The sequence below is a fragment of the Diadema setosum genome, chromosome 5 (assembly GCF_964275005.1).
Source record: "Diadema setosum chromosome 5, eeDiaSeto1, whole genome shotgun sequence".
Taxonomy (NCBI): Eukaryota; Metazoa; Echinodermata; class Echinoidea; order Diadematoida; family Diadematidae; genus Diadema; species Diadema setosum.
In genome coordinates this window covers 45,462,709-45,488,691 of record NC_092689.1, presented here as the reverse complement: position 1 = coordinate 45,488,691, position 25,983 = coordinate 45,462,709, and the positions used below count along the sequence as shown (strand labels likewise).

Sequence of the window (25,983 nt, the reverse complement as noted above, 5' to 3'; positions counted from 1 at the left end):
TTTTGTGAAGTTCTAGATACAACCTTTATTTCTTAGTTCTTAGGTACACGCTGATACAGTTGAAAAAAAAAATGATGATGATAATGATAATGATACTATTATCAATAATGATAATTCACACAAGCTCTTTGTTGTGCCCCTGTCTGTACAGACTGCATGACTACGTACTGCACTCACGACTGCTCGTCAGAGTATTTGGTACCTGACATTGTTCGTACCAAACTTGAAACTAACACGAGGACACTGCCTCCCCGTGCTCTATGCCAGCGAACTATCACTGCTTCACCGGACAACTTCGTCACGATCTTTCTAGGAGGATTCAATGTGAGTTACCTTCCGACACCAGCGCTTCATCATTTTGTATTGCACACTGGAACTTTCGACAGCTAAAAGAAATTACCTTCAAAGAAAATATACCAGCAAAAGAAAAAAAAAAAAGATACCTGTATAAAAAGAAAAAGATCGCACATTACGTACGATCCATATCAGACACAAAGACATTTGCAAATGGTAGCGCCTGCTAAGACGTGTGTATCAGGAAGTTATTACTCATGATATGTTGTAATTGATCCATTACATTGATGTACAGGAAATCATAATCAATATACTTGTACAGTGATATAGGGCCTACTTCTATAGCCACTTCGTGCATTTAGGTGTGACTGTTCGTGTGAGACTGTGAGTATGTGCGTGTGTATATTTTTGCACGGTAAGTAAAGGGGAGGGCGATTGAAAGTCATGAATGTACCTGCTTTCTGCAACTTATGTGTAGGAGTCTCGAAATAAACCATCCTGGTAGTGACTGGATTTTTGTGCATTTCATGTGACTAGATGCAGTACTATTTTGTCTTATGCCTTTTACAAAAAAGGCCACGCAGGTTTTGCTATTATACACGATATATTTTAATATTTGACAAAAGGCGATAGCTGATATAACTGGCACCTACGATGGCTCGGTAGTCTTGAGTGAACCGGAGGAAGACAGAGTTACGACCTTTGACCCCAACGGAATCCCCCACATCTTTAGATCAACATCGTCTCGACTATTAATCAGCATCCACTCCGGATTGTACACACTCTCGACCAACATCACGGCTACTTATGGATCAGTCGGTGAGTGGTTGACATGAGGACCGCCCAATGAAGAAACATGCAATTCATTCTGAGTATCTCACAATTAATAGATTGTTATAATGCTTGGGTATTTCAGTCCATTACAAACAAATATTCATGTCCAAATGTAATTCATCATCTGACGGCATCATTACCGGAAGAAAAGTAAAGATCAGTGCTGGTTAATTAGCTCGTTTGTTTCTTCTTCATTTGTTTATCGGTTCGGTTGCATTTATTCTGCTTCTCAAGTCAAAACAAAAACAAAACCCCATTGTTGTAAACAATCAAACAAAATATAATGAAGTTACAAAGGAGAAAAATAGAAGTTCAATCTCATGTAGCCTAAACTACGGCAAATTATTTTACATTTAGTTGCATAAATCGTAGGCTTACAAGAAAGTACATTCAACGAGGAAACAGAAGGACAGCTAGCATCAAGCATGGCTAAACTGGGCTGACGGCCTCATGGGTTTCTTACTCATCCACTTTGCTGACGATTTTATATCTTAATGCGAAATTTAACCGTTTTAAGTTAACTTATTGTAGTATGACTTTTTTCCGATGTGTTAGTATTCATGGTATTGATGGAATCCATGCATTTTTGCAGACAAGCCGGAATGTTCTCACGCAAATAGCGACGCAGAGCAAGGAATTTTCCCATCATGCACCGAGGCAAAGGGCATTATAATGTCACCAAATTATATCGAGACGTACCCAAACAACATAGACCGGTCGTGGCAAATAACCACCAAATCTTGGACAAGGGTAAAATTTAGCTTCATCGAGTTGGATGTCCTCTCCCTCGATTCGGAGTGCAACGAAGACTTCGTGGAGGTCATTGACACTTCCATCGACCGACCCATCGGCCGGTATTGCAGTCTCCATTGGCCGGTGGAAGAGGTGATGTCGTCCTTGAACTGGATGACGGTTAGGTTTCACTCAGACAGCATTGCGGGTGGATCGGGGTTTCTTGGGGAATACGAGTCCGTAGAACTCCTCCCTGATGTCCTGGACAAAGCCATGAAAGAGCCAGGTACATGATGCTACTTGAGTTCACATAAACGATACAATGTCATACATAGATGTGCGACAACACCTGTGGAACACCATTCTAATTCTTGTTTTTTTTTATTCTTATTCTTATTCTCCTTGAAAAGTTTGATATCCAATCTAATTCTTGTTCGAATTCTTGTTCGAAGCGAGTGTTACCATTAACCCCTTCACCCTCCCCCCCCCCATCTGCCCGCAAGTGATCCCCCCCCCCCCCCACACACACACACCCTCTGTACGAAAATTTCTGTTTCTGTCTCAAAACAGGTGAAAGCTGTCCGTCTGGCTGGGATCATTTCCTCCACTCATGTTACAGATTATCATCTCTCACGCATTCTGTCACGTGGAACGAGGCAGAATTGCTGTGTCAAGACGATGAGGGCGGGCATCTCGTCAGCATTCGTGATAATGATGAAATGACATTTCTACACTACATGATTTCAACACAATGGCAGTCGTCAGCAACGCAAACGTACATTGGTTAGTCTTCCAAAACTACTCGTTATTTTGTTGAGCAGACGGTTCTCTGAAGACTTTCATTTTACCCAGTTCTTGATAGTCGAAGTAATAATGATAAGAAATAAGTTGTGATAAATGGTTTTATGTTTATCTTTAGTATTTTTGTCTTTCCAATTCCAACCAAATTTCTCTCTCTCTCTCTCTCTCTCTCTCTATCTTTGTTTCTTGTGACCTTACAATATGAATGTTTATGGTCTTTACTTCTTTTCAAAAGGTCTGGGACATCGCAATTTGCGGGGAGTATTTCGCTGGAACGATGGTACGCCAATGTCTTACACAGATTGGTTTCTGTCCAACAAGTGAGTTTTACCTAATTCCACACTTATTTTAAGGCTTTTATACTTGTGATTAACAGATAGATAACATCTGTTCTGTTATCTGCATGCACACTGCTGTTAAAAAGTCTTCAAACGTAATGCCTGTATTACAGAATGCACCGATTGTTCTGCTTCCTAGAGGTATTGTTTACGATTGGGAGCGTTCGGGATATCACATTTGAAGAATATGTGCACGTTAGTTGTACCACAAACCATCCTACCATGAAACATTTCGCAATAAAGCCTAAAATATAAGGAGATATCACCATTTTTCTTACAAACAATCTTATTATATCTATTGTTCACAATTTGTATATTTAACACCACTTAACATTGATTATAAAGATTGAAAATTTTATATTGGTTGTTTCCATCCCAAACTCACATTACAGAATACTATTTTGAAGCACTAAAGCTGGCTTTTTGTGTCATCTGCAAACGGTAAATAATGCCTAATCACTTTCTGTTGTGGTGTGTGTACGTTGCTTTTTTTTTTCTTTCTTTAAAGTGGTGCATACGAAAGTGACAATCAACCCGATGGGGGGACCCTGGAAGCTTGCACCATGCTAGTCTTTGATGCAGCCACTGCTACTGATCTGTCTACGGCTCTTTGGCATGATGTGGCGTGTGCTTCACCTGAAACAAACCAGTTCGTGTGTGAAATACCAACCACACGAGCCTACGGTAATTACAATGTGCACGCCATCGGAGTTTCTTTGAATATGACTGTGTCCGACATGATAATTAACTGTACATGAATACTGTTTGTTTGTGTGTATCACCAAATTTTACACATCTTAGCGCACCCGTTTTCTCTTCTTTCTTATCATACGTTTGACTATATTGTATTTCCTCTTTTTTTCTTCCGAATATTGCAGCAATATCCTTCGACACCTCTAAAGAGTGTTAACAAACATTATTTGAGCAGAATGAAGGAAATGAATCGAAAGCATCATTTATATGCCATTGTATTACAAAATGAATGAGAAAAGTTACCGGACTTCTTCAAGTACATCTAGTAACTCAGATAGCAAAAAAAAAGAAAAAATAAATAAATAAATAAATAAATAATAATAATAATAATAATAATAATAATAATAATAATATATCGCAGAGTATGATGACGCTGTTTGTCTGTTTAATCACTCGTTAGGTGATGACAAAAACTCAAAAATGAGCATGGTGGACAAGCTGGGTAAGTAAAGTGATTTTTATCTCAGAATGTAAGAAATTTGGTGTCTGATTCTCGATTACTTTCGTGGAAATTAAAACTTTCCTCATTTTAACCTTATATGAATGTATCATGACGTAAACATCACTGTTACAGCTTCAGATTCACAAAGAAATTTGACTGACATGGCGGACTTTGTGAAAGAGAAGGACAAACATGAAAGGACTTGATAATATGACTGCAATCTGCTTTGTATCTCTTTTAATCATTTCTGTCCTCGTGTATTATTTTATTTTGTATTTTAGCTCTTAAGGGATAATCTAGTTTGGTTGAGATAGGGCTTCAGGTTTCCCACTTTTTGTGAGATAACTAGAAACATTTTCTGAAATATCAAATAGCATATATACAATTCTTAGAGGAATTCAAAGTTTATTTGATGAAAATCGGTTTTAAAATGGCTGAGATATCCAAAACAAATCGATCCTAATAAAATATGGGATCCACCTTTTATTAGAATCGCTTTGTTTTACTTTAATTGTCCACATTAAAGCAGTGAGTGTTGGACGTCCCCCATTGACTTGATAAAGAGATACCTGTGTGATATCGGTTACTATAGCAACAGCTGACAGTAAAGTGCTGTACAAACCAGTGCGGGCTTCCGGTGGTCAGTATTAATGTTTGTATTTTAACGAATAACTGCCATTGATTTTTCAAGCCAACGTTAACATACATCTCTTTTACCGTTTGATTCTTAAAGCATTTGAAACACCTTGTCCACCTGGACTGTACCAGTGTCTGTCGAGGGAATGCGTCGGCGAAGTTTTCGTCTGCGATGGATTTGATGACTGTGTCGATTCAAGCGACGAATCGCTCTGTCCAGATGGTAAGACACTAACACTAAGGCACTCTCGAATACACTAAGACACTAACACTAAGACACTAGGACACTAACACAAGTGCAAAGTCTGTACTCGTTTACAGTTCCACCTCTGTGCAAAGACAAATTATTATGTAATTCATCATCAATTTTTCATGTTTTTCTCATCAAAAATTTCTGCGGATACAGAATAAAGCATGTGGTTACAGAAACCACTAAATATATATTGAAACTAAACTTGTCTTTAAAATATAGAGTGAAGATCATAATCACACCTGGAATTGTATTTCTCACACGGAGCTTAAAGGCATAATTTACCATTTGCAGCTGAAACAAACCCCAGCATTAGTGCTTTAAAATAGTTCTAAAATGTGAGTTAGGGATAGAAAAAACCACTGTGAAAATTTGAATCAGTAAAATCGATGCTAAGTATTGTTAATTATACAAAATGTGAACAATAGTTATAATAAAAATGTTTCCAGACTAAACCGTACACCGCTACGGTTTATTGAGAAAAATAATGACATCTCTTTATATCTTAGGCTTTATTGCAAAACTTTTGTATGGGAGGGTGTTTTGTGGTACAACACACCTACACATATGCATGAAAAGCGATATCTTGAACATTTTTCAAATGACTGCTCCCAAAGGTAAACTGGACCTTTAACAACCATTAAAATTACTGATAACAGACAGTACCTGCTTTGTGCGAGGAATATATCAACGTCACTATTTAACTGCCAACTATTGTTGGATATCCAGCCATATGTGTATAGGCAAGACATGTTCATTTGACACCATCAAAGAAGTCTTTGCATGACTGTTAATAGGTTTTTGCTTATTTCTATAACTTTAACTATATCTTGCTAGAATGCGGACCAAATCAGTACCAGTGCATGGATGGTACGTGTATTTCGATGACATTCCTGTGTGATACCATAGCACACTGTCGGGATAATTCGGACGAAACTGGTTGCGGTAATAAATCACTTTCTTTTTTCATCTACGATCATACTTTTATGAATTCATAAACTTAGGAGAATTGTTTCCTGGTTTTGTTTTGTTTTGTTTGTTTGTTTTTTTTTTTTGTACGAATTAGATACACGGGTACAGCATAAGAGTCGATATTAGGTATTAAATATTAACACAAACCAACACGTTTATCATAATATTTGCGAGACATTTTCTGGTACGTAATAACATTGTAAAAATGAAGGAGATAAACATTGTACGTTCTCCTCACGTAGTCAAACGAGATGATTATGACGTGTGTACAGAATATCTTGCTGCATTTTGAGCATGATAGTATGATTTTCTTTTAAAGATCCTACCAAGGAAATGCGCCTTGATTAACCCTATTAAGCCCAAGCTATTTTGACCCCTCACAGGCCCAAGGGGGGGCACATTGTGCCCCCCTATATAACTTTTTTATTATTTGATGTATCATTGTCATATTTGGCACGTGGGTAGAGTAACTCATAATCTACATGACCGTACATTTGAATTTTCACAAGGTCATCCATGGAGGGCGCTATTAACCAAAATATAAAGAAATACATAGGAAATATGCTAAAAACGTGATTTTTCTGTGTAATTTCTTTATCCCCATTATATATGTCTTATTATAGACCAATCATTTTCATATTTGCCACAAATGATAAGCAAGTGGAATTTTGTTATTTGTAATGGTTGAAATTTCTCAAGGTCACCACATGGGGGCGCTATTCATATCAACATAGTGATACATTATGAGACCTGAGATGAAATGTTTGGGATGGGTACATGTATAGTTTTGACATTTCATATTTGCATAATACTGGAATTTTGAGATTGCAAATTGATAATATGATAAACTAATGATATAAGAGGCATAACTTGGGTGAAGGAATCAAAATAACTCAAAATATAAGGGCAATCTTTAGAAAATATTATTTTTTTCAATTATCTCTATTATATCTATTGTTTTATGCCTTTGTCATATAAAAACAAAGGAAATAATAAGAAAAACTTTCCAGGACCATAATTACTTCAAATTTTGCTCCTTCAACAAATTTCAGCCAAGAAACACCCATTTCATACACTGTAATGCTGTTAAATGAAATGGGAACAGAAAAAAGATCCAAAATCTGACTGACATGGTTGTCAGTTTATGGTTGCCATGGCAACCAGCAACATCAAATGTAGCTAAATTATATATTAAAATGTTCGCAATAAGATTTTAGGAAAAGTCACCAAATTTGGTTGAAATCGGATTAAGGGCGAAGGAGTGGCAAACGAAAATCTGGTAGGGGGGGCACAATGTGCCCCCCCTTGGGCTTTATAGGGTTAAGACTGAATACTTACTGGTCAAGAAATATTGCTAGCGCCATTTCATATCTGATATCACTAATGCATGTTGTAATAAGATTACCTACAACTCGACGGGGAAAAATGAAATTGCAACATAATTCGTTTTGCCAAATAATGATCCAATACGTGGATTTTTTAAAAATCATTCCAGTCTATCCTGCGTGTCGGGAGGATGAATTAACTTGTGTCAGTGGTGAATGTATCGATCTCTCCAAACGATGTGACTTCATCGATGATTGCTTTGACTCCTCAGATGAAAGTGAATGTGGTAAGTCAGTCTGTTCCATTCATCAAGAAAATAGTTCTATCCACGAGTTTGGCTCCAGAGCACTTCATTTTCCTTGTAATATGTATCAGTTTGACCGATGAAAGCCATTTGCTCCCAGTCATCACTTCTTTACTTCGGAAATTTAGAATTCAAGGATAATGTTGCCGTACCATGCAACATCTAAATGTGAAACTGCACAACCGGTCGAAAATCGGAAGGACGATTCTACAACACTAGCCAATAATGAACCGATCTCTATGTAAATAAATGTAAATTGAGTTGAAGTTTACCTGAGCAGGTCTACTTCTCGCAATATCGGTAAATGCATTAAGTGTTCTTATTTTTTTTTTTCATATTATACGACAGGTTAAGTGCTCATAAAAACGATCATTTTCCGTTGGTTTGTTTTTCTTTGTTTACTTGATTCTTTTCTTGGGGAATCAGATCTTATACATTCGACGAATGCTTTCCAGTGTTACAGTGGTTTCCTGCATCCTGTTGAAATACGCTGTGATGGTATGATTGACTGCATCGGAAATACGAAGGAAGACGAGGAATCATGCGGTAAGACTGGCAAATTGTAATCTCAGAGTTTCATTCTTAAATGAAAAAAAATGAGTTTCACGAAGGATGGTGCAACGCAACAGGCTTCGTTGAACTAAGACTATGTTTCATTAGTATATTTCTCAACTGCATTTTGATAGACATATCTAAAAATGGGAATGTTTGGAAAGACGTGCATTTTCTTAATCGCTGTTGATTATAAAGAAGGAGCTGGAAATCATGAAAAAGCGGCAAAGGTTATCAGTAGCATGACTAGGGCCTAATGTCTCTGAGTAAAAAAATTCAAATGAAATATTGTTCAAATAATTACACACTCTCCAGCATACAATGAAGACGATTATTCCTGCGACCCAACTACCCAGATTACGTGTAAGAACGGAGCATGCGCACCTCTCCAATCACATTGCATGTACGAGCTTGATGAATACGGGCTGCCCATTGGTTGCCGAGATGTTTCCCACTTGCAAAGCTGCGGTAAGTAGCTCAATGAGTTTATGACATTAACTTTTTCGCGTTTAATCTTGTCTTCTTTTTTTTTCACAAAGGGTAATGACCAATATGACTGCTTAAATGTTGTAGTGTCAATTGATATAACATCGTTACTTTTAATATGTTGACATTCGTTGACGAACTGTGCCAAATGGAACCCAGGCGAGGGTGTGCGAGGGGGTATTGCCCTTCCCATTAAAGGGAGCTTTTGCCTTTTTAGAATTAGGATTCAGGTATATTGTGCACAATTTTGATGGAATATTTGCAAGGTATTCAGGAAACTCAGTAAGAAAAGTAAATACAAGGGGACAAATGATGAATGGCCATATAAATCCTGGTATCTGTGACTACTTGTTCCGCGCGTGTATGGAGATGGACCGCGGGAGGGGGGGGGGGGTGTGGGAGGGGGATATCCCCCTCGCACAAGAGAGCTCTTGCATATTTAGAATTTAAATGCAACGACTTATTCGTTTCCCTAGGTAATTTCACTTGTCCAAACTTCATGATCAAGTGTCCGAGCTCATATTGCATCCCCCTGAGGTATTGGTGTGATGGCTTAATGGACTGTCCGTACGGGGAGGATGAAGACCAGTGTGGTAAGTAAAACACGACGAATGGTCGTCGAGCTGATAAATGTCCTGCACTACTTTAACTCTACTGAGCTTTAGATCTGCGACACGAACCGTCTTAAAGTCGACGCTAATCAGGCAAAGAAAAAAATATTTCTACTTATGCGCGAGACAGCTGTTTCCATTATCCAACCCAGGAGCCTGCATTGTCATAAAGTTCGCGTCTCAGATCTAAAGCTCGCTTCATGATTAGGAAAAAACAAACGTTTAAGCTATACAGCAATTACATCTTACAGAAAATGGACAACGGGAGGGGGGGGGGTGAAAGCAATTATTATTTCTTCCTGGTATAAAAGGCTGTGTGTGAAGCCCATGTAGAGGATACAAAGACGAGAGAAAAATGATACGGATATTTCATTTCATGATAATGGTTGAATAGAACGAACTATTAAAGAGAAGTGGAACTCTAAACATTGTTTGTTTGTTTGTTTTTTAAAGAGGCTACGCCGGATAGTATTCAAACAATACCCTCTTTATACTGAATCAAATGCGACTTGACAGCATTGTAATCTTTTTGTTTCTGCAGCGAGCTTTGTCTGCCCCCCAGGGAGTTACCGTTGCCATGGTCACGGTACTTGCATCACCCAAGATGAGGTGTGTGATGAGGTGATTCACTGCCCAGAGAAAGACGATGAATTATTTTGTGGTAAGTTTGACAGCAGCGCAAATTACGGGAGACGTTTGTTTTGATAATATTTCAGTCACCAAATTTTCACTAACCTCCTCAATGTTTAAGATGAATTTGACTTCAAAAGAAATTCCAAGATCATTATCCTGCAATGTTTGAAACTCCTCTTCAACTTTTTTAATCAATTGCTACAAACATTTACTCTGCTGTCATATTAAATCTATATCTAACTTGTGGCCATTTTTGTTTATCAGGTAATCGGCTTTTAACAGAAAGGTTTTGGCTAAAAGGTCAAAGGTCAAGTTAAGATGCTAAATTTCAGTTCTTCCTCCATATCTCGGAAGTGGCCAAGTGTCGTCATGAAGCTTAGTACATACCTATGCGTGTTCTGTCTGACAATGATTCTCTTGGGAATTTTAGGGTCATAGGGCCAAAGGTCAAGGGTAAAATTCTAGGGTAAAATTATAAAATTTCACTACTTAATACTGAAATTAGGAGAACCATGCTTTATGGTGGAGGCATACCAGTTGCCATAGCGACATTTCTAGTTTGTGTTAATTCCTAAATGTAAACATTTATACATCTTTTTGTACAATTTTACATGTGATTACATTCAAAGGCAGTGCAGATTTATTTTGAAGTAGTTGAGATTAAATTGTTCCATAGTATGAGCTTTAAAGTATAGAGAGGTATGGATTGAAGTTCCGAAAGAATAAAGGCATATTAAACAACAAACGATCATTCAGAATATTCATGGAGTCTGTCGAAATTTTCTCTTTCCTGACTTAGAGCCTTGTCCTGATGGATGTCACTGTGAGGGGCTTAGCTTTGACTGTTCAATAGCCACTGCAAACACCACCACCCTGTCCCCAGACACACGAAAATTGTGAGCACCTTGATTTCTTGTTGACTATTGCCACAATCACGCACAGCAAACGATAACACCCATCCTATACACAGAGATTAACAAACGCACACAGGCCTGGGACACGCACAATTTATTCCTACAATCCGGCCTCCAGAAAGGGTACAATGTCATCTCATTTCCTGTGGCCTATAAATGGAGATGGAGGCAAGGCCACGTATTTCTTTTTTGTGTTTCTCTAGATAAACAAAAAGATGAATAAAACATGAATGCCATCAATCAATTTTATTTATTTGATATTACTTATATTGAATCACACTTTAACACGTTATATCAGTTGGTTGAGGAGAAATAATATACATAAATATACAGGCAGAGAAATTGATCATTAAGCTAAAATTATGGACACAGTTTTGCCAGTTTTGTAGACGCATTCAGTTACTTCTTGACTTAGAACAAAAGAATGATTCCATGATTATGTATTTCGTTGATTCGCGATGATGTGCTTGCATACAGATCACTTTCATGTGAAGGACGTAGTGAAGCGTGCAACATGTCACTGATATTACATCCTCCAAGTTATAACGTCACTTCTCAACACGGTCTCGCCCCATCCAACCTACCATATCTGGCCTTTTTGTAAGTTTTCCATTTCGTCTTAAATGTGGTACAATGCAATCCTGTTTATACATGGACTATGCTATTCAGAGGCACATTCCTTGTAATGAAATAATGCAGCATTACGTCGATAGAGTAGTCGTAGTGTTTACAGATCGGTAAGTATAACAAAGAAAGGCGTGAGTTAATGGTTTCGGTGCCTTTCCTTACATAAGCACCATGACATTTTATCTTCAGTACTCTTCAAACGGCTCTGCTGCCGATTTTTTTGACCAATGGATGAAATTGATTAGAAAATGAAAAACCCAAGCAATGACTTGAGTCGTGATTTTCCGTATCCATACTATTTCAAATGTCTCCTCTTGTTTCTATGGCTAGCTTTAAGGTTTTTTTTTTTTTAAACATTCTTTTATAGTGTATGTTCAAATGTAGGTTAGGTTTCAAAATCTACAGGTAAGCTGACAATTCGTTGTATAGAATATTATATATAAACCTACTGGTATGCTATTTTTATCTTGTTCTTTACAGAGATTTACAGAACACAGGACTTTCAGAAATCGTGTCGGGATCATTCCTCGATAACGGCAATATTTTGCATCTGTAAGTAATCACCACTGGTTAAAAAGTTACCCCGTACACGTAGGCCTATCGGAAACTCGTGAGGAGTAGTATGTGGAAGTATTACTTACGACTGTCAAACAGAAACTATTTTTTTTTCTGATAGGAGAGAAAGTTCGGCTAGTAAGACGATGCGCCAGTCCTTATACAAGTCTGGTATACAATAAATCATTGTTCTGCATCTCAACTCAAGAAAACTCACCCCTCGCAAAAGTTTTATCAGATGGACATTAAAGAATAAATCAATCTTAATATACGGGTGAATTAAGAGAATGCAGCAATGTTAATGGAACACATCAGTGAAAGTTACATAAGGAAAATCAGACAATGATAACTAATAATGATATTCAGTGCTTATATAGCGCATAACGCATAGTGATAATGTTCCTATGCGCTCAAAAAATGGAAAGAGTAGATAATCCTTTCAAAAAAAGTGAATTTTGAAGTTTCAGTGCCGCCATCGCTGGATGAGAAGATTACGACAGCGTGTGATGTCACATGCTCATGATAAAAGAGTACTTGACTTGCCTCATTCAGAACTTTCAGAAGGCAGTGATATTATACGCTTAATATACATCAGTAATAAAAGGAGGAAATATGCACTTTTTGCAAGAAATAGGAAATTTTGTGGAATTCTCCTATTTTCTATATAACGTTTCACACATGTTACTTCATAAACTGTAGTATTGTTTTCATTCAGCAGTGACTGCGCAGATACTTCATTTATAACTTTTGATCTAACTTAGATTCATATACTTCTGAATGGATTCTCCAAATTTCCTCAAATTTGTACTGATGTGTTCTCCTGATATTGCTGCATTCACTCAATACATATGTAAGGTACCATGAAGGTGAACTTGTCCTTTAAACAAGCTACCAATGACTATGACTACTTGTGATATAATCTCTAATCAACAGGAACTTGTCAGGTAACAACATAAGCCGGCTTGCTCAAGGCTCACTCCGCGGTTTACAGAGGTTGACCAAATTGTGAGTACACCTCAGCGTTTTTCACTGTATTCACTCACAATTTCAGTGACTATACCGCTCTTACTTATACTGCTCTTATACTACCTCTTACCAATAATCCAAACGCTGTCATCATTAGAAAACGTTATCTGAATGACTACGCTTTGTTATTTGTACTTGTGGAAAGATTCGGAAATACAGAAATGTGAACATATTAATCATTGCCGGCCGCTGTAATCCATACAACGCATTGCCCTTATCAAGTGATGAATATATGCCTATATATCTCAATGTCCGAGTTTTCATACATTGTTAAATATCTCACAACATTCATTCCAAACAAACTAACTGCACAAAAATGGAGAGAAATAAAGGGAAAGCGAGGTGATGTCATTGTGAACGACTGTAAGTCATTGGTAAGTCTAACCTGAGGCATATACCTTCTTAACCCTTTCGTGCATTTGTGTGCCTTGAGCGTCAGAAAACCCCATAGAGTTGCATACACTGTCCAAACACCATGGAACAGAAAGAGTTAAAATGTATCGTTTCCTCCTCTTCAAACAGGATTCTCCATGGCAATCCACTAGATGACGTCAGTCCACGAACCTTCTACAATTTGTCAAACCTGCAAGAACTGTAAGTTGAATCGACAAAAACAATGATAATAGGCTTAATATTATTGTTAAAACTTACATCATAAATAGCCTCATGATATAGTCAGTTCGTCGAGGGGATAAAAAACGATGATTGCTTCAAAATAGCTGAAGAAACTCTGAATTCAAAGGAAATCTGGTAACAATGAACCTTTATACAATTCTAGAAATTCTGGCATAAACTTCCAAACGTTCCTACATGATGCTATGCATCATAAAAAAAGAAAAACAAGCTACAATTCGACATGTTTAAGGCTTGCTGCAGAGTAAGCTCTATGTTAGGAAACTTTTTTGTATAATCATTTGAGATCGTTTGTGTTCTTTGTAATTGCATGACGTTGTGTTGAAGTCCGGTATTAAGTAAACATGTGCTCAAGTAGTATAAGTCTAAGGGAATACATTAGTTTATATGGATGTGCCAATTTTTCAAGCATCAATTAATTACATGATGGGAGGCGAGGCTTGTATGGGGAAAGGTATAAAGAGAATCGAAGAAAAGTTACGGAACGTTCCATCTTGTATCTTTTATTTTTTTTGTCAACGCTTTCTATTATCATGATTATGTTTGTTTTTATTTTTATTCTTAGAGATGTTCGTGAGACTTCTATCAGACTCACAACATCAGGACTGAATTTATTCCATGGCTTGCAGAGTCTGAAAGTGATGTAAGTTTTGTTTCTTCTCACTATATAGATTCCAGATAATCATATAAAAGATTCATACTAAATGATGTAACAAAAGATGGAAATATAGAGATAAGAGCTGGCTTTCACACCTCGGGTTTTTTTATGCTTGAATGCGCCTATGATTGTAAGTTATGAACACAAGCATTACCATTCTACTTATTTCTTAATTTCATGTAAGTGTATTTGTAATAGAAATGATGAGGACATTTATGTTACATTATATTCATAAATTCATGGGATATGAAATATCAAAAACTGTCATAGAATGTGTTTCGCTGAAGGAAATTGACTGTACAATGCCGGTATGCTTTCTTCATAGACACGCGGACAAAACAATAATAAGGAACATCAAAAATTGGCGTAAAATGTGTGTAGTTGAAGGATATTGACCGTTCTATGACGTTATGCTTTCTTCATAGACACGCGGACAAATACGTGTTTTGTTGTCTCTCTGGACTAACCGACGCAGAAGGCTGCAAGGCACCACGTGATCAGTTTTCATCCTGCGAGGATCTGATGTCCAATAACATTCTCCGTGTCTTTATCTGGATCCTTGGTGCTAGTGCCTTTGCCGGCAATGGATTTGTCGTGTTCTATCGAATGTTCAAATCTCCCCGAGACTCACGCACTTCCGTGCAGTCTAGCTTCATCACCAATCTTGCCATCTCAGACTTCTTGATGGGTTTGTATATGATCACAATTGCAGCAGCCGATGTATATTTTAGAGGAAACTACGCAATCCATGCTGAGGCTTGGCAGTCAAGTATTGTGTGCAAAGTGGCTGGTATGGTATCTGTCGTATCCAGCGAGGCGTCGGTTTGTCTCATCATGATGATCAGTGTAGATAGATGCATCCATGTGGTGGCGCCCTTTAGAAGAGGTCTCCACTTGACGGTACGTCGGGCTCGTCTTACTGAGTTCACCATCTGGAGTCTGGCCCTACTAGTGAGCATCTTACCAGTTGTTATCCCTACCTACATAGAGGGGAATTTCTACGGGCAGTCAGGTGTATGCCTAGCATTACCTTTGACTGTCAACAGACCTGCTGGGTGGCACTACTCCATTTCCCTCTTCATTGGAGCAAACTTCGTCGGGTTTTTCATCACACTCCTGTGCTATATAGCCATCTACATATCCATCAAACTCACCAAGCAGCAGATAGTAAAACGAGGAAAGGGATCTAAAGTCAACGCTCATTTAGCTGAGGAGATCAAGCTTGCATCCAAGATGGCCCTGATCGTCGGTACGGACCTGATTTGTTGGATGCCCATAATAATCATGGGCCTCATGTCTGCTGCCGGTAAACTCGTCATCTCGGCTCAGGTTAGCATCGTTTTGACTTTTCTACGTTCAATGTCCTGTCCATTACACTGTGTTTCCATAACTAAGGATGGTGTAAACTAATTTAAAATGGTAACGTGACAAGAAGGAAAATAAAAGAATACCATGTTTCATACCATATTAGGCTACATTTTGATAGGACTTTAAATAGCAATTGCGAGCTAAAAGAATCTTGAAGTAAAGGTCATGAGACATATCACACGTATTTCTTTCCTTTCTCTTTTTAGGTAGCTAAATGATAAAAAAAAAAAGAATCATGAATAACGTGTAATGGCAAAACAGAAATCCCGTTATCATTCAAGTCTGTTTACAATGTCTCCATCTCTTATGTTTTATTTTATCCTGCAGGTGTATGCCTGGACTGCTGTCTTTATTCTCCCGGTCAACTCGTCTCTCAATCCGTACCTCTACACACTATCTTCCCTTCACGGCACGAGGAAATCAAACATATCCAGTCACATGGACAATTCTAAGACAAAAGGTTTGCTGCTAGTCGAGATCTGCGTCTGTCCATGTTATTTTCATTATCTAGCAAGAAGTAACAGTTGGTCTAAATAAAAATCTTCCGCATCTGCCGATTATTTTTCTTGATTTTCTCAAGTGAGACAATTGCACAGGCCGATATAATTATGTTTAATTACATGTTTGTGTTCTTCAACTGAGGATGTTGATGTTTCACCGTTACAATCTCATTCACTTTTGTATATCTTTTCTCACCTATGGATGTACTTGGACTACTACTACGACTACATATCGGTATTATCTGTATCATTTCAAAGACATTTTTTATAATATTGGACAAAAATACTAACCTCCAGTTGTCATTATAAGCTCGATTTACGAAGTTACGTGTGACGTATAATTGTTAAAAAAAAACGTACCGTTCAATAGTATAGCTATGATAACAAAACGAGAAGTTAATGATCTGTCAGGAAGATAGGGCCTATACGTTTTAATCAAACATTGCTATGATAATTTTTGTATCTCGCTATCTATGTCATTTCTCTTTTCTTTTGTGATTTCAGTGAGTACCATTTTCCAGGAGAGCACGCCATCGCTCATTACACCTTTTGATCCTATGCCGAATCCTAAACCATTGCGCATGCGTGACTGGATCTCGCATAATGAGCGTGATCTGACGTATGGGGAGCAACAGGTGATCAGTCGAGACATCGCCAGTGCTGTGGAATCCATGAAAGAGGCTGGTTTCCCTGCTTCACGCTTTCTGCAGCTGCCTGAAGATGCAATCGCGGTGCAGACGGTAAATTAACATTGTAAAACATGCGTACAACCATTATATACGACTTTATTATTGTAGCCTCCCGTTTAGACGACAATCTTTTTTAATTGATATTAAAAATGTTTTGATATTCCATTGCCCTAAATGAATAGCTAAGTTACATTATCTTGTAACTATTCATTTTTTTTTGTACAGTGTGTGCGAATGTAATCGCTTAGCTGTAGTCTGAACAGTGGATTTTTTGTTTATTTTCACTGACGCTGTTAACTCTGAATATGCCAAAAGCCGCCTGTATTCAAAAAAAAATATATATATATGTATATATATATATATATATATATATATATATTACTGCACCAAACTACGCCTTATCGTAAGATACGCCTTCCCTAAGAATGTTGGACAAAAAAAAAATGTTAGAAATGTCAAAACGACATTACTGACTAACAACATAGACTATTTAGCAGACTAACGTGTTAACGCTATAAGAAGATAATTATCCAATCGCTGAACAATCAGAATCTCCCGGAACATTTACCGAGTGATAACTGTGTATTCTTGTCGTTAATGATGATACTGGTTAAAAAGACCTAGTCTACATGATTATTCTTAACGTACTGTTTTATTTGTTTGTTTGTTTGTTTGTTTGTTTGTTGTTTTCCTGCTAACTGAAGACGGAGAACGGTCGTATCGAGCACGCCTTTTTAGTCCTGGACTCGCCTTTCCTTTGCAAGGACCATGAAGGCGATGACCATCTTCATCAACCTGGTGAAGAGGTTGGCAACCGAGCTCATGTGATGAGGGTTATGCAACGTGTGAAGACACTCTATACCAACGATTCGTAGTCTACAAGCACCGTACAGAACAAGAATCATATCTTTTCGTCTTTAGATAAGATATGTTACAAAATTCATTGTGTACGAAGTGTATTAACTAGTTTTCACTTATTTCAATTTTAATTTCATATCTCAATATTTATATTTCATGTTTCTCACTGTAAGAAATAAATTTGATAACCAGTTTTGATGTACAATAAGATGTTATTAGCATACTATGACGGTCACTTATCAAAATTCGATTTTAGTGAAAATGCAAAAGAAATGTAAAAGAAATACGATAAGACCTGTTTTAAAGCAAGCTTATTAAGCGTAGATTCCGATAGGGATCATGGAAAAGGATACAGACCACGGATACAGCTTTGGCCCTAACTAAAGAAAAGAAAATGACAATGGTACTTGAGGATACAGTAAATAGGCCTACTTCTCAAATAATAGTACAGTCCGACCTCTCCTATCCGGCCTCCCTTTATCCGGATCTCTCTGTTATCCGGATGTGATCTCGGCGTGATTTTATTTTTTCAATCTAACTTATGGGAAATAAGAGAATTTGAAACGCAAATAAAATTCCTACACAAACTCACAGAAATTACATATCATTCCCAACATAATGAATATGGCATTCACATCTAAATTTCATCCAAATAGCATGCATTCAGACCTTCACTACCCCAAAATCACAGCAAGAACATGGACAGAAAACTTTTCATTAAATCAGGGCTCAGTATACAGACGATCATTCATTGAGCAAATTATAAGAGAATTCTGAACGCAGGTTAACAGTGCCGTCGATGTTCACGCCAAATTGTTATGTACATGTTCGTGTAGCTACCATTGGGTATAGACAGCTGCGTGTATTAAACATTGAGTCTCCCATATCCGGCCAAATCCTTTATCCGGATGAGCGCCGGTCTTGACATGTCTGGATTGGAGAGATCGGGCTGTAAAAAAAAAAAAAAAAAAAAAAAAAAAGCAACATCTACATAAAACCACATACTACTCTCCAATTAACAGTTACTATGATAAAATAATGAGAGTGCCTAAAGTACTTTAGTAAGGACTACTGATTGTATGTTTGTGGCAGTTTAGAACTACACCTGTATAATGTTATACGAGGGTGCTAAAAAGATGCATAAAAAGTGTTGGTGTGCCTTTTGTTAGATTCTTTTGTTTCACTTTTCTATCTAATTACTTCTTTCTATGCGCTATCCAATTAAATGTTGGATTACCCAAGGTTGTAGTTTGCTTTCGTAGTGTTGGTAATACATTAATAAATCACTCTGTCTTTATGTCTTTTATCATATCGTGTGTCTTGGTGCGCCAATGATAGTGAGGCTTTGTGTATTTAATGTGTATTTCTTCGCTTGTAACAGAGAATTTTACAGAATAGTGGTAGCATTGTTCAAACGTGGGAAACGTCATTGCCTCTCTCGTCTTTCATGGTTTTCCAATACAATATGATATCAATTATTTTGAAACCAACGACTCTCTGATGGGAAAAAGCTTAAAAGAGAGATAAACCAGCTTGATTTTAATCGTCATTGTCTATTCCAGCATGGCGCTATTTCATAAAGCTCTTTACAACTATTGCAATAAGTTGCCATCCGGCAACCGATCAGATGCGAGTATTTGACTCACTACCATGTCAACGAACTGGGTACCCCCAGCACGTCTCATTATGATAATAGACAAGTTCACAATTAGCTCCGGCAATTAGCTCATCTGAGAATTGGTACAAATGACCTTCTTTTTCTAAGTAATTTCACCTTTTTTCAAAGCGGCATAATGCAGAAGCTTGCCCGACGTAGCAATAATGGAATTCATGTTCAAACTGCAAATATGGAACCTGCGTATCGATAGACGGGGTAACCAGTTTATTGGTCCGTCAATTGACATTAATTGGCAGGAGTCCATTTCATTGTTTTGTGTCTGCCAGGTGAATGTGCTAGCAAGTACCACATACAAGACATGGTGCACGTGTGTTAGAACGCAGTAGGAAATAATTGTAGCAGCTCTCGTGACGTGTCGCAAAATTAATGGAAATAAATATACATTAACACTGTCGTCATTATGGATGTCATTATTATTATTACTACTTATTCTATTACAGTTGTTCTTACTGCTATCGATCATTACGAGTTCAGATGTACGTATCCTTACACCAATGTGATTTCTTGAAGTTGTTGTTGTTGATGATGGTTGTTCTCTCAATTAGCCTAATGACAACACCTCTTCATTACTTTATTAGAGCAAAAAAAAAAAAAAATGATTAGCGGCAATCGAAGAAATGTTTCCATACATCTGAGCCTGACTATGTAGGCTGTGTATATTGCACAGTCTCCATGAAGTGTAATACAATTTTGTAGTTCAACGTTGAAAAGTGCAACATGGCCATGGAAATTCAATGAATTCGAAAAGTTACGAACAATCATGCACTCGCTTAATTCACTTAGAGAACCTAGCGTCACGTTAGCGAAATGTACACAAAGAATGACCCTATAACTTAAAGAGGAATATAATAAAAATCATCTTTTCGGCAAATGATTTAGCAAGTGAATTAAGCATTAACAATTTGAGAGTTGCAAAAGTCGCAATTTCTTCTTCAGATCGGGGGCTGCAGAATCTTTCTTATATTTTATGATGATAGCACACAAGATTTGTCAATCATGCATCAAATCATGTGATCAATAGAAAGCAAGCTTATCCAGCCTTGCAAAAAGAAAAGTTATTGTCTTCATATCGCGAAAGATAGAGCAGCTAGGGCATGATAATCTAGCTAATGGTAGAGACATTGTTCTTTTTTGTTCTTTTCTTTTTCGATATCTTCTCAATTGATTCGATAATATGAGAACCATGGTAATTCATGTATGGAAGAGGCGGAGAGAAATAGAAAAAGGTTCAAAGCCCAGTTCCACAAGAAGTCTCCAAATTAGATATTGCAGGTACTGTGTATGATAAAATGCTGGTGACGTTTCTGTTAAGCATGTCATTTTATTAGGAATGTGTGTATTAAAGCGTTGAAGTGCTGGTACATAAAATGCCAATATTTTAGCTTTTAAAAGGGCATTTTACCAGTTTTTTATTTTTTTTTATATGTTGTTCTTTTAATTCTAAAAGACCCAGCGGTGCAAACAGAATCAAAATTTCATAACGATTAAGTCCGTAATTTAATGTTAAGAATGGAACTTTTTAGGTGAGTATTATGCTAATGAGCTGACGAGCCCGGATGTTATGATGTCACAGGTGCTCTCACTATTACTGATTACAAGTGCTTGCATACGCGTGCGTTAATTCGTATCGAGTAGCAGACGACGCTTAAGCCTAATTTAGCTAGCAGGCGGCGCTTGTGTACTGTTCTATCCATGTAGATATCTCAAATTTCACTAAACCAAATCGCACCAAAATTACAGGATATACTTCATAGCATATTTCAAAGTATTCTCTTATATTTGAACGAAATCAGTAATCGAGAAGTATCAATATTGACGCCGACTTTCAAGTCGTCACTCAAAAAAAAAAATCACTCTTCGCGAGAGATCTTGGCGAACGCAAGATGCACAATCTAGAACTGAAGTTAGCCGACTAGTACTGTGCGAACGGGGAATTTACGCGAGAACTAAACTCAAAAGTGTAATGATTTTTGCGACTTGTGTGATATAGGAACTACATTTTTCATTCAACTTACCACAAATAATTTGTAAATCTATTTATTGCCCCCGATTACTTGAAAGATTTGTCTCATGATATTAAATGGCTAACTTCAGTCTGTGCGTGCGCAGCAGATAGACCCTCTAGGTAGGGCCTAGCCTTTAAACAAGGCGACTCGCTCTGCGTGCCCCCGTATAGCGCGTTTACCCCACAAACCTGTTGGCCGGCGAGCGGAGCGAGTCGCCTTTATCCACTCGTTCAGGGATGTGTACTTTTGTCGTTGTTGTTGCTTTATATTCTTTGACAAATTTGCGTACAAATTTGACGCAGAAAATACACACGGCACCAAGGCAAGCCTCGTTAACATTAAGTAGAATAAGAATAGTTAACCAATCATAATATATTAACGAGGCTTGCCTTGGTGCCGTCTGTATTTTCTGCGTCAAATTTGTACGCAAATTTGTAAAAGAATATAAAGCAACAACAACGACAAAAGTACACATCCCTGAACGAGTGGATAAAGGCGGCTCGCTCCGCTCGCCGGCCAACAGGTTTGTGGGGTAAACGCGCTATACGGGGGCACGCAGAGCTAGTCGCCTTGTTTAAAGGCTAGGTAGGGCCTGGCTGCAATCACTCATGTTAGTCGTAGAGCAGATTATTTTTAGCGACGCCGACAGGAAAGTCGACATCTACGCTTACGCTTCCCGACATGTGATTTGTTTCCAATTAATGTGAGCTCTTGGATATGAATCATAAAGTACTTCCTGTGAGTTTGGTGCCATTTGGCAAGGTGAATTTTGAGATATCTACATGGATACGGAAGTACGCTAGCACTATACCTACACCAGCGCTGGGATCGCGAAGCGGCGACACTGTGTTAGAATCTACGTGGTCAGGCCACTCTTCCGAGATGGGTCCTAGTAGGCCTACTGAAATAAACTGTTAGATCTAACATTAGTCCTTGGTGTAAAGAACACCACTATGAGATTTACTCGACTACAAAACATCGGAAATCCATAAAGCAGATACCTTACCTGAAAAATTCAGCACAGGAGCAACAGTGCCTGCAGGACAAGGGTCCAGATCTAGATCTGGAGTCTGGACTTTCGTCTGGACTTTCTTCAAGTTCTGGCAGCAGGGGTCCGTTTCATGAAAGTCTTACGAAAGACTTTCTCTCTCCTAAGTCACACTTAGGGGAGACTTTGCTAAAAACCGTTTCATGAAAAAGCTATCGCATAAAGCTATCACATAAACTCAGACTTAGGAGAGACTTTTTCTACAAACCATTTCATGAACCAAGCTAGCACATAAAGTCTCTCCTAACTTTGCAAAGCTATCACATAAATCTAGGAGTGGTCAGGAGCACTCCTAAGTTTATGTGATAGCTTTTTGAGAGTCATTGTATCAAACTTTTTTCTCATTTTTGGAGTAATTGACCCCAAATTTGGCATGTGTGACCACTGTCAAAGGTACATGTGCAAGACATCTTTTTCGTTAATATCGCGTAATGCTTTGCCATGGCAACGACATATTTTCATAAAAATCATACAAATTATTGTGGATTACACTACTACACTCAGTTTTAAAGCAATGCAGTTGAAATTCAGCATAGAATCAGATCAATGTAATGTGTAGTTGTGCAAGACGCTTTTTTTCCTGTGTGGATGTGAAGAAATCTGTTGCCATGGCAACAACAGTTTTTTCAATACCAATCATACAAAGAAATATGTGGATTGATCTAACTTCGTATAGTTTTTTAGCATTTGACCTAACTTTTGGCACATGTGACCGCTACAGTATGTAGATGTGCAAAACTAATCTTTTGTTGATGTTGAACAATGCGTTGCCATGGTAACAGCATTTTTTTCACTTAAAAGCATCTAAAATATTTTGAATTCAGATAAATTTGTCAGTCTCTGAGCAATGGCTTGAAATTTGGCACATATGACCGGTATAGTACGTAGATGTGCAAACTTCATTTTTCGTCATTGTTGAACAATGCGTTGCCATGGTAACAACAGACTTTGAATAAAAAGCATACAAAACTATTGTGGATTCAGCCATCTCCCTCAGCTTTTCAGCATTTGGCTTGAAATTTGGCACATGTGACCACTATGATATGCAGTTGTGCAAACTTCAATCTTTCATAGATATGGAACATTGTGTTGCCATGGTAACAGCATTTTCAATGAATATAATACAAAAAATTTGTGGATTCAGTTTACTCCTTCAGTATCTGAGCATTTTACTTGAAATTTGGCACGTGAGACTGTTAAAGTACATTGACTGATGTGCGAATCTCTTCTTTGATCGTTGTCAATGTGTTGCCATGGTAACAGAGTATTTTGAATGAAAATCATATAAAAGTACTGTGGATTCAGCTAACTTCCTCAGCTTTTGAGCATTTGACTTGATATTTGACACATGTGACAGTCATAATATGTATTTGTGCAAACCTTTCTTTCAAATTTTCTTCCATTAATATTGGACAGTGTGTTGCCATGGTAACATCATTTTTTAATGAAAATCATAGGACTTACCAGTTTATTTATCCAACTCCCTCAGTTTTTGAGCACTTGATTTGCGATACGTAATTATGACACAATTTAATGACGAACAGATTTTTTTAATAAACAAAACATGACTTTATTCTATGTTGAACAATGCGTTCCCATGGTAACAATTTTTTATAAAAAATAAAACCGTATAAAGTTAGTGCTGGTTGAACGAACTCCCTCAGTTGGAGGTGGGGGTAAAAATCACAATGAGTGATAGTTCAAGTTTCTGCAGGTATTCATGGTTTCATACTTGGATTTGATTTTAGTCATCAATTGCCACAATTGAAACACATTTCATTTAAAGATGCATAATGACAAGCGCCGATAATGATTCAATTATTTAATTCATTCACCACTATCAATTTTATACTCATTAACCCTATTAAGCCCAAGCTATTTTGACCCTTCCCAGGCCCAAGGGGGGGGGGCACATTGTGCCCCCCCTATATAACTTTGTTATTGTTTGATGTCTCATCGTCATATTTGGCACATGGGTAGAGCAACCTATACTCTACATGACCGCATACTTGAGTTGTTTCAAGGTCACCCATAGAGGGCGCTATTTATCAAAATATAAAGAAATACATAGGAAATATGCTAAAAACATGATTTTTTTGTATAATTTCTTTATCCCCAGTATATATGTCTTATCATAGACCAATATTTTTCATATTTGCCACAAATGATGTGCAAGTCAAAGCTGATTATTTGTTATGGTTGAAATTTCTCAAGGTCACCACATGGGGGCGCTATTCATAACAAAATAAAGAAATACATTATGAGACCTATGATGTATTGTTTGGGATAGGTACATGCATAGTAATCATATTTCATATTCCCATAATATTGGAATTTTAAGTTTGCAGATTGATAATGTGATAAACAAATGATATTAGAGGTATAACTTGGGTGAAGGATCGATCAAAATGACACAAAATAGAACGTCAATCTTTGGAAAATACTGTTATTTTCAAGCATCTCTATTATATCTATTGTTTTATGCTGTTGGCACAGAAAAACAAAGGAAATAATAGGAAAAACATTTCAAGGCCATAATTACTTGACATTCTGCTTCTTCAGCAAATTTCAGCCAAGAAACGCCCATTTCATACATTATAATATTGTAAATTTGAATTGGAATAGAAAAATACGCAAAAATCTGACTGAGATGGTTGTCAGTTTATGGTTGCCATGGCAACCGGCAATATCAAATATAGCTAAATTATATATCAAAACGTTCGGAGTAAGATTTTAGGAAAAGTCACCTAATTTGGTTAAAATTGGATAAAGGGCGAAGGAGTGGCGAATGAAAATCTGGTAGGGGGGCACAATGTGCCCCCCCCCCCTTGGGCTTTATAGGGTTAATATTAGTTCTACACAATTTAACTACATGTCATGTGACAGATTATGTAACTGCAGAAACTATTGAAACAGTTGTTGCTGTCAAATTTTCATATTCTGGTTGCCTGATTCATTGGAAAATCTGATCTTGAAAACATGTATTTCATTATTCAATATCGTCATAATCACGGCACAATTATCATAACCACAATGATGATACTGGTAAGAGTCTTTGTGAAATTATTATCACTCACAGTATTTTCTGGTATTACACTCTACTTCATTTCTACATAATAAGTTATTCTTAATTATATCTTTCTGATCAAATTATAATTGCCCGCATAGATATAATTTTCTAACTTGGTTACATAAAGTTTGCCGTCACACGCCTGGAAACAATAACAAAAATAATGCACTGCAACGTTCACTGATGTATTTATGTTTGGATCACTTATACCTCAACACATCTTTCATAATCATTTGAAATATTTTCATGGTTTATTAATCAAATTGTGAAAGCAGCTGAACTTCAAGCAATTCTATCATTGCAAATATTTGGTAAGCATACAATGATATGTGTTGCAATCCACTCTTTTTGCACTCTGAGGTTCCCTACATCAGAATACTAATTATGAT

At 37.3% G+C, this 25,983-nt stretch overlaps 1 protein-coding gene across 1 annotated transcript in view; it reads left to right on the top strand.

The window, feature by feature from the left end:
• Nucleotides 1-17,809, top strand: part of LOC140228958 (uncharacterized) — a 40,845-nt gene extending 23,036 nt beyond the window's left edge. The window contains exons 10-26 of the mRNA XM_072309220.1: nucleotides 152-324; nucleotides 921-1,113; nucleotides 1,721-2,146; nucleotides 4,153-4,194; nucleotides 4,928-5,053; nucleotides 7,548-7,664; nucleotides 8,550-8,702; nucleotides 9,197-9,313; nucleotides 9,873-9,992; nucleotides 11,988-12,057; nucleotides 12,994-13,065; nucleotides 13,609-13,680; nucleotides 14,285-14,362; nucleotides 14,803-15,706; nucleotides 16,073-16,205; nucleotides 16,750-16,985; nucleotides 17,639-17,809. Coding sequence (XP_072165321.1) covers nucleotides 152-324; nucleotides 921-1,113; nucleotides 1,721-2,146; nucleotides 4,153-4,194; nucleotides 4,928-5,053; nucleotides 7,548-7,664; nucleotides 8,550-8,702; nucleotides 9,197-9,313; nucleotides 9,873-9,992; nucleotides 11,988-12,057; nucleotides 12,994-13,065; nucleotides 13,609-13,680; nucleotides 14,285-14,362; nucleotides 14,803-15,706; nucleotides 16,073-16,205; nucleotides 16,750-16,985; nucleotides 17,639-17,809 — 3,203 coding nt within the window. The remainder of the gene's footprint in view (nucleotides 1-151; nucleotides 325-920; nucleotides 1,114-1,720; nucleotides 2,147-4,152; nucleotides 4,195-4,927; nucleotides 5,054-7,547; nucleotides 7,665-8,549; nucleotides 8,703-9,196; nucleotides 9,314-9,872; nucleotides 9,993-11,987; nucleotides 12,058-12,993; nucleotides 13,066-13,608; nucleotides 13,681-14,284; nucleotides 14,363-14,802; nucleotides 15,707-16,072; nucleotides 16,206-16,749; nucleotides 16,986-17,638) is intronic.
• Nucleotides 17,810-25,983: the final 8,174 nt, after the last annotated feature.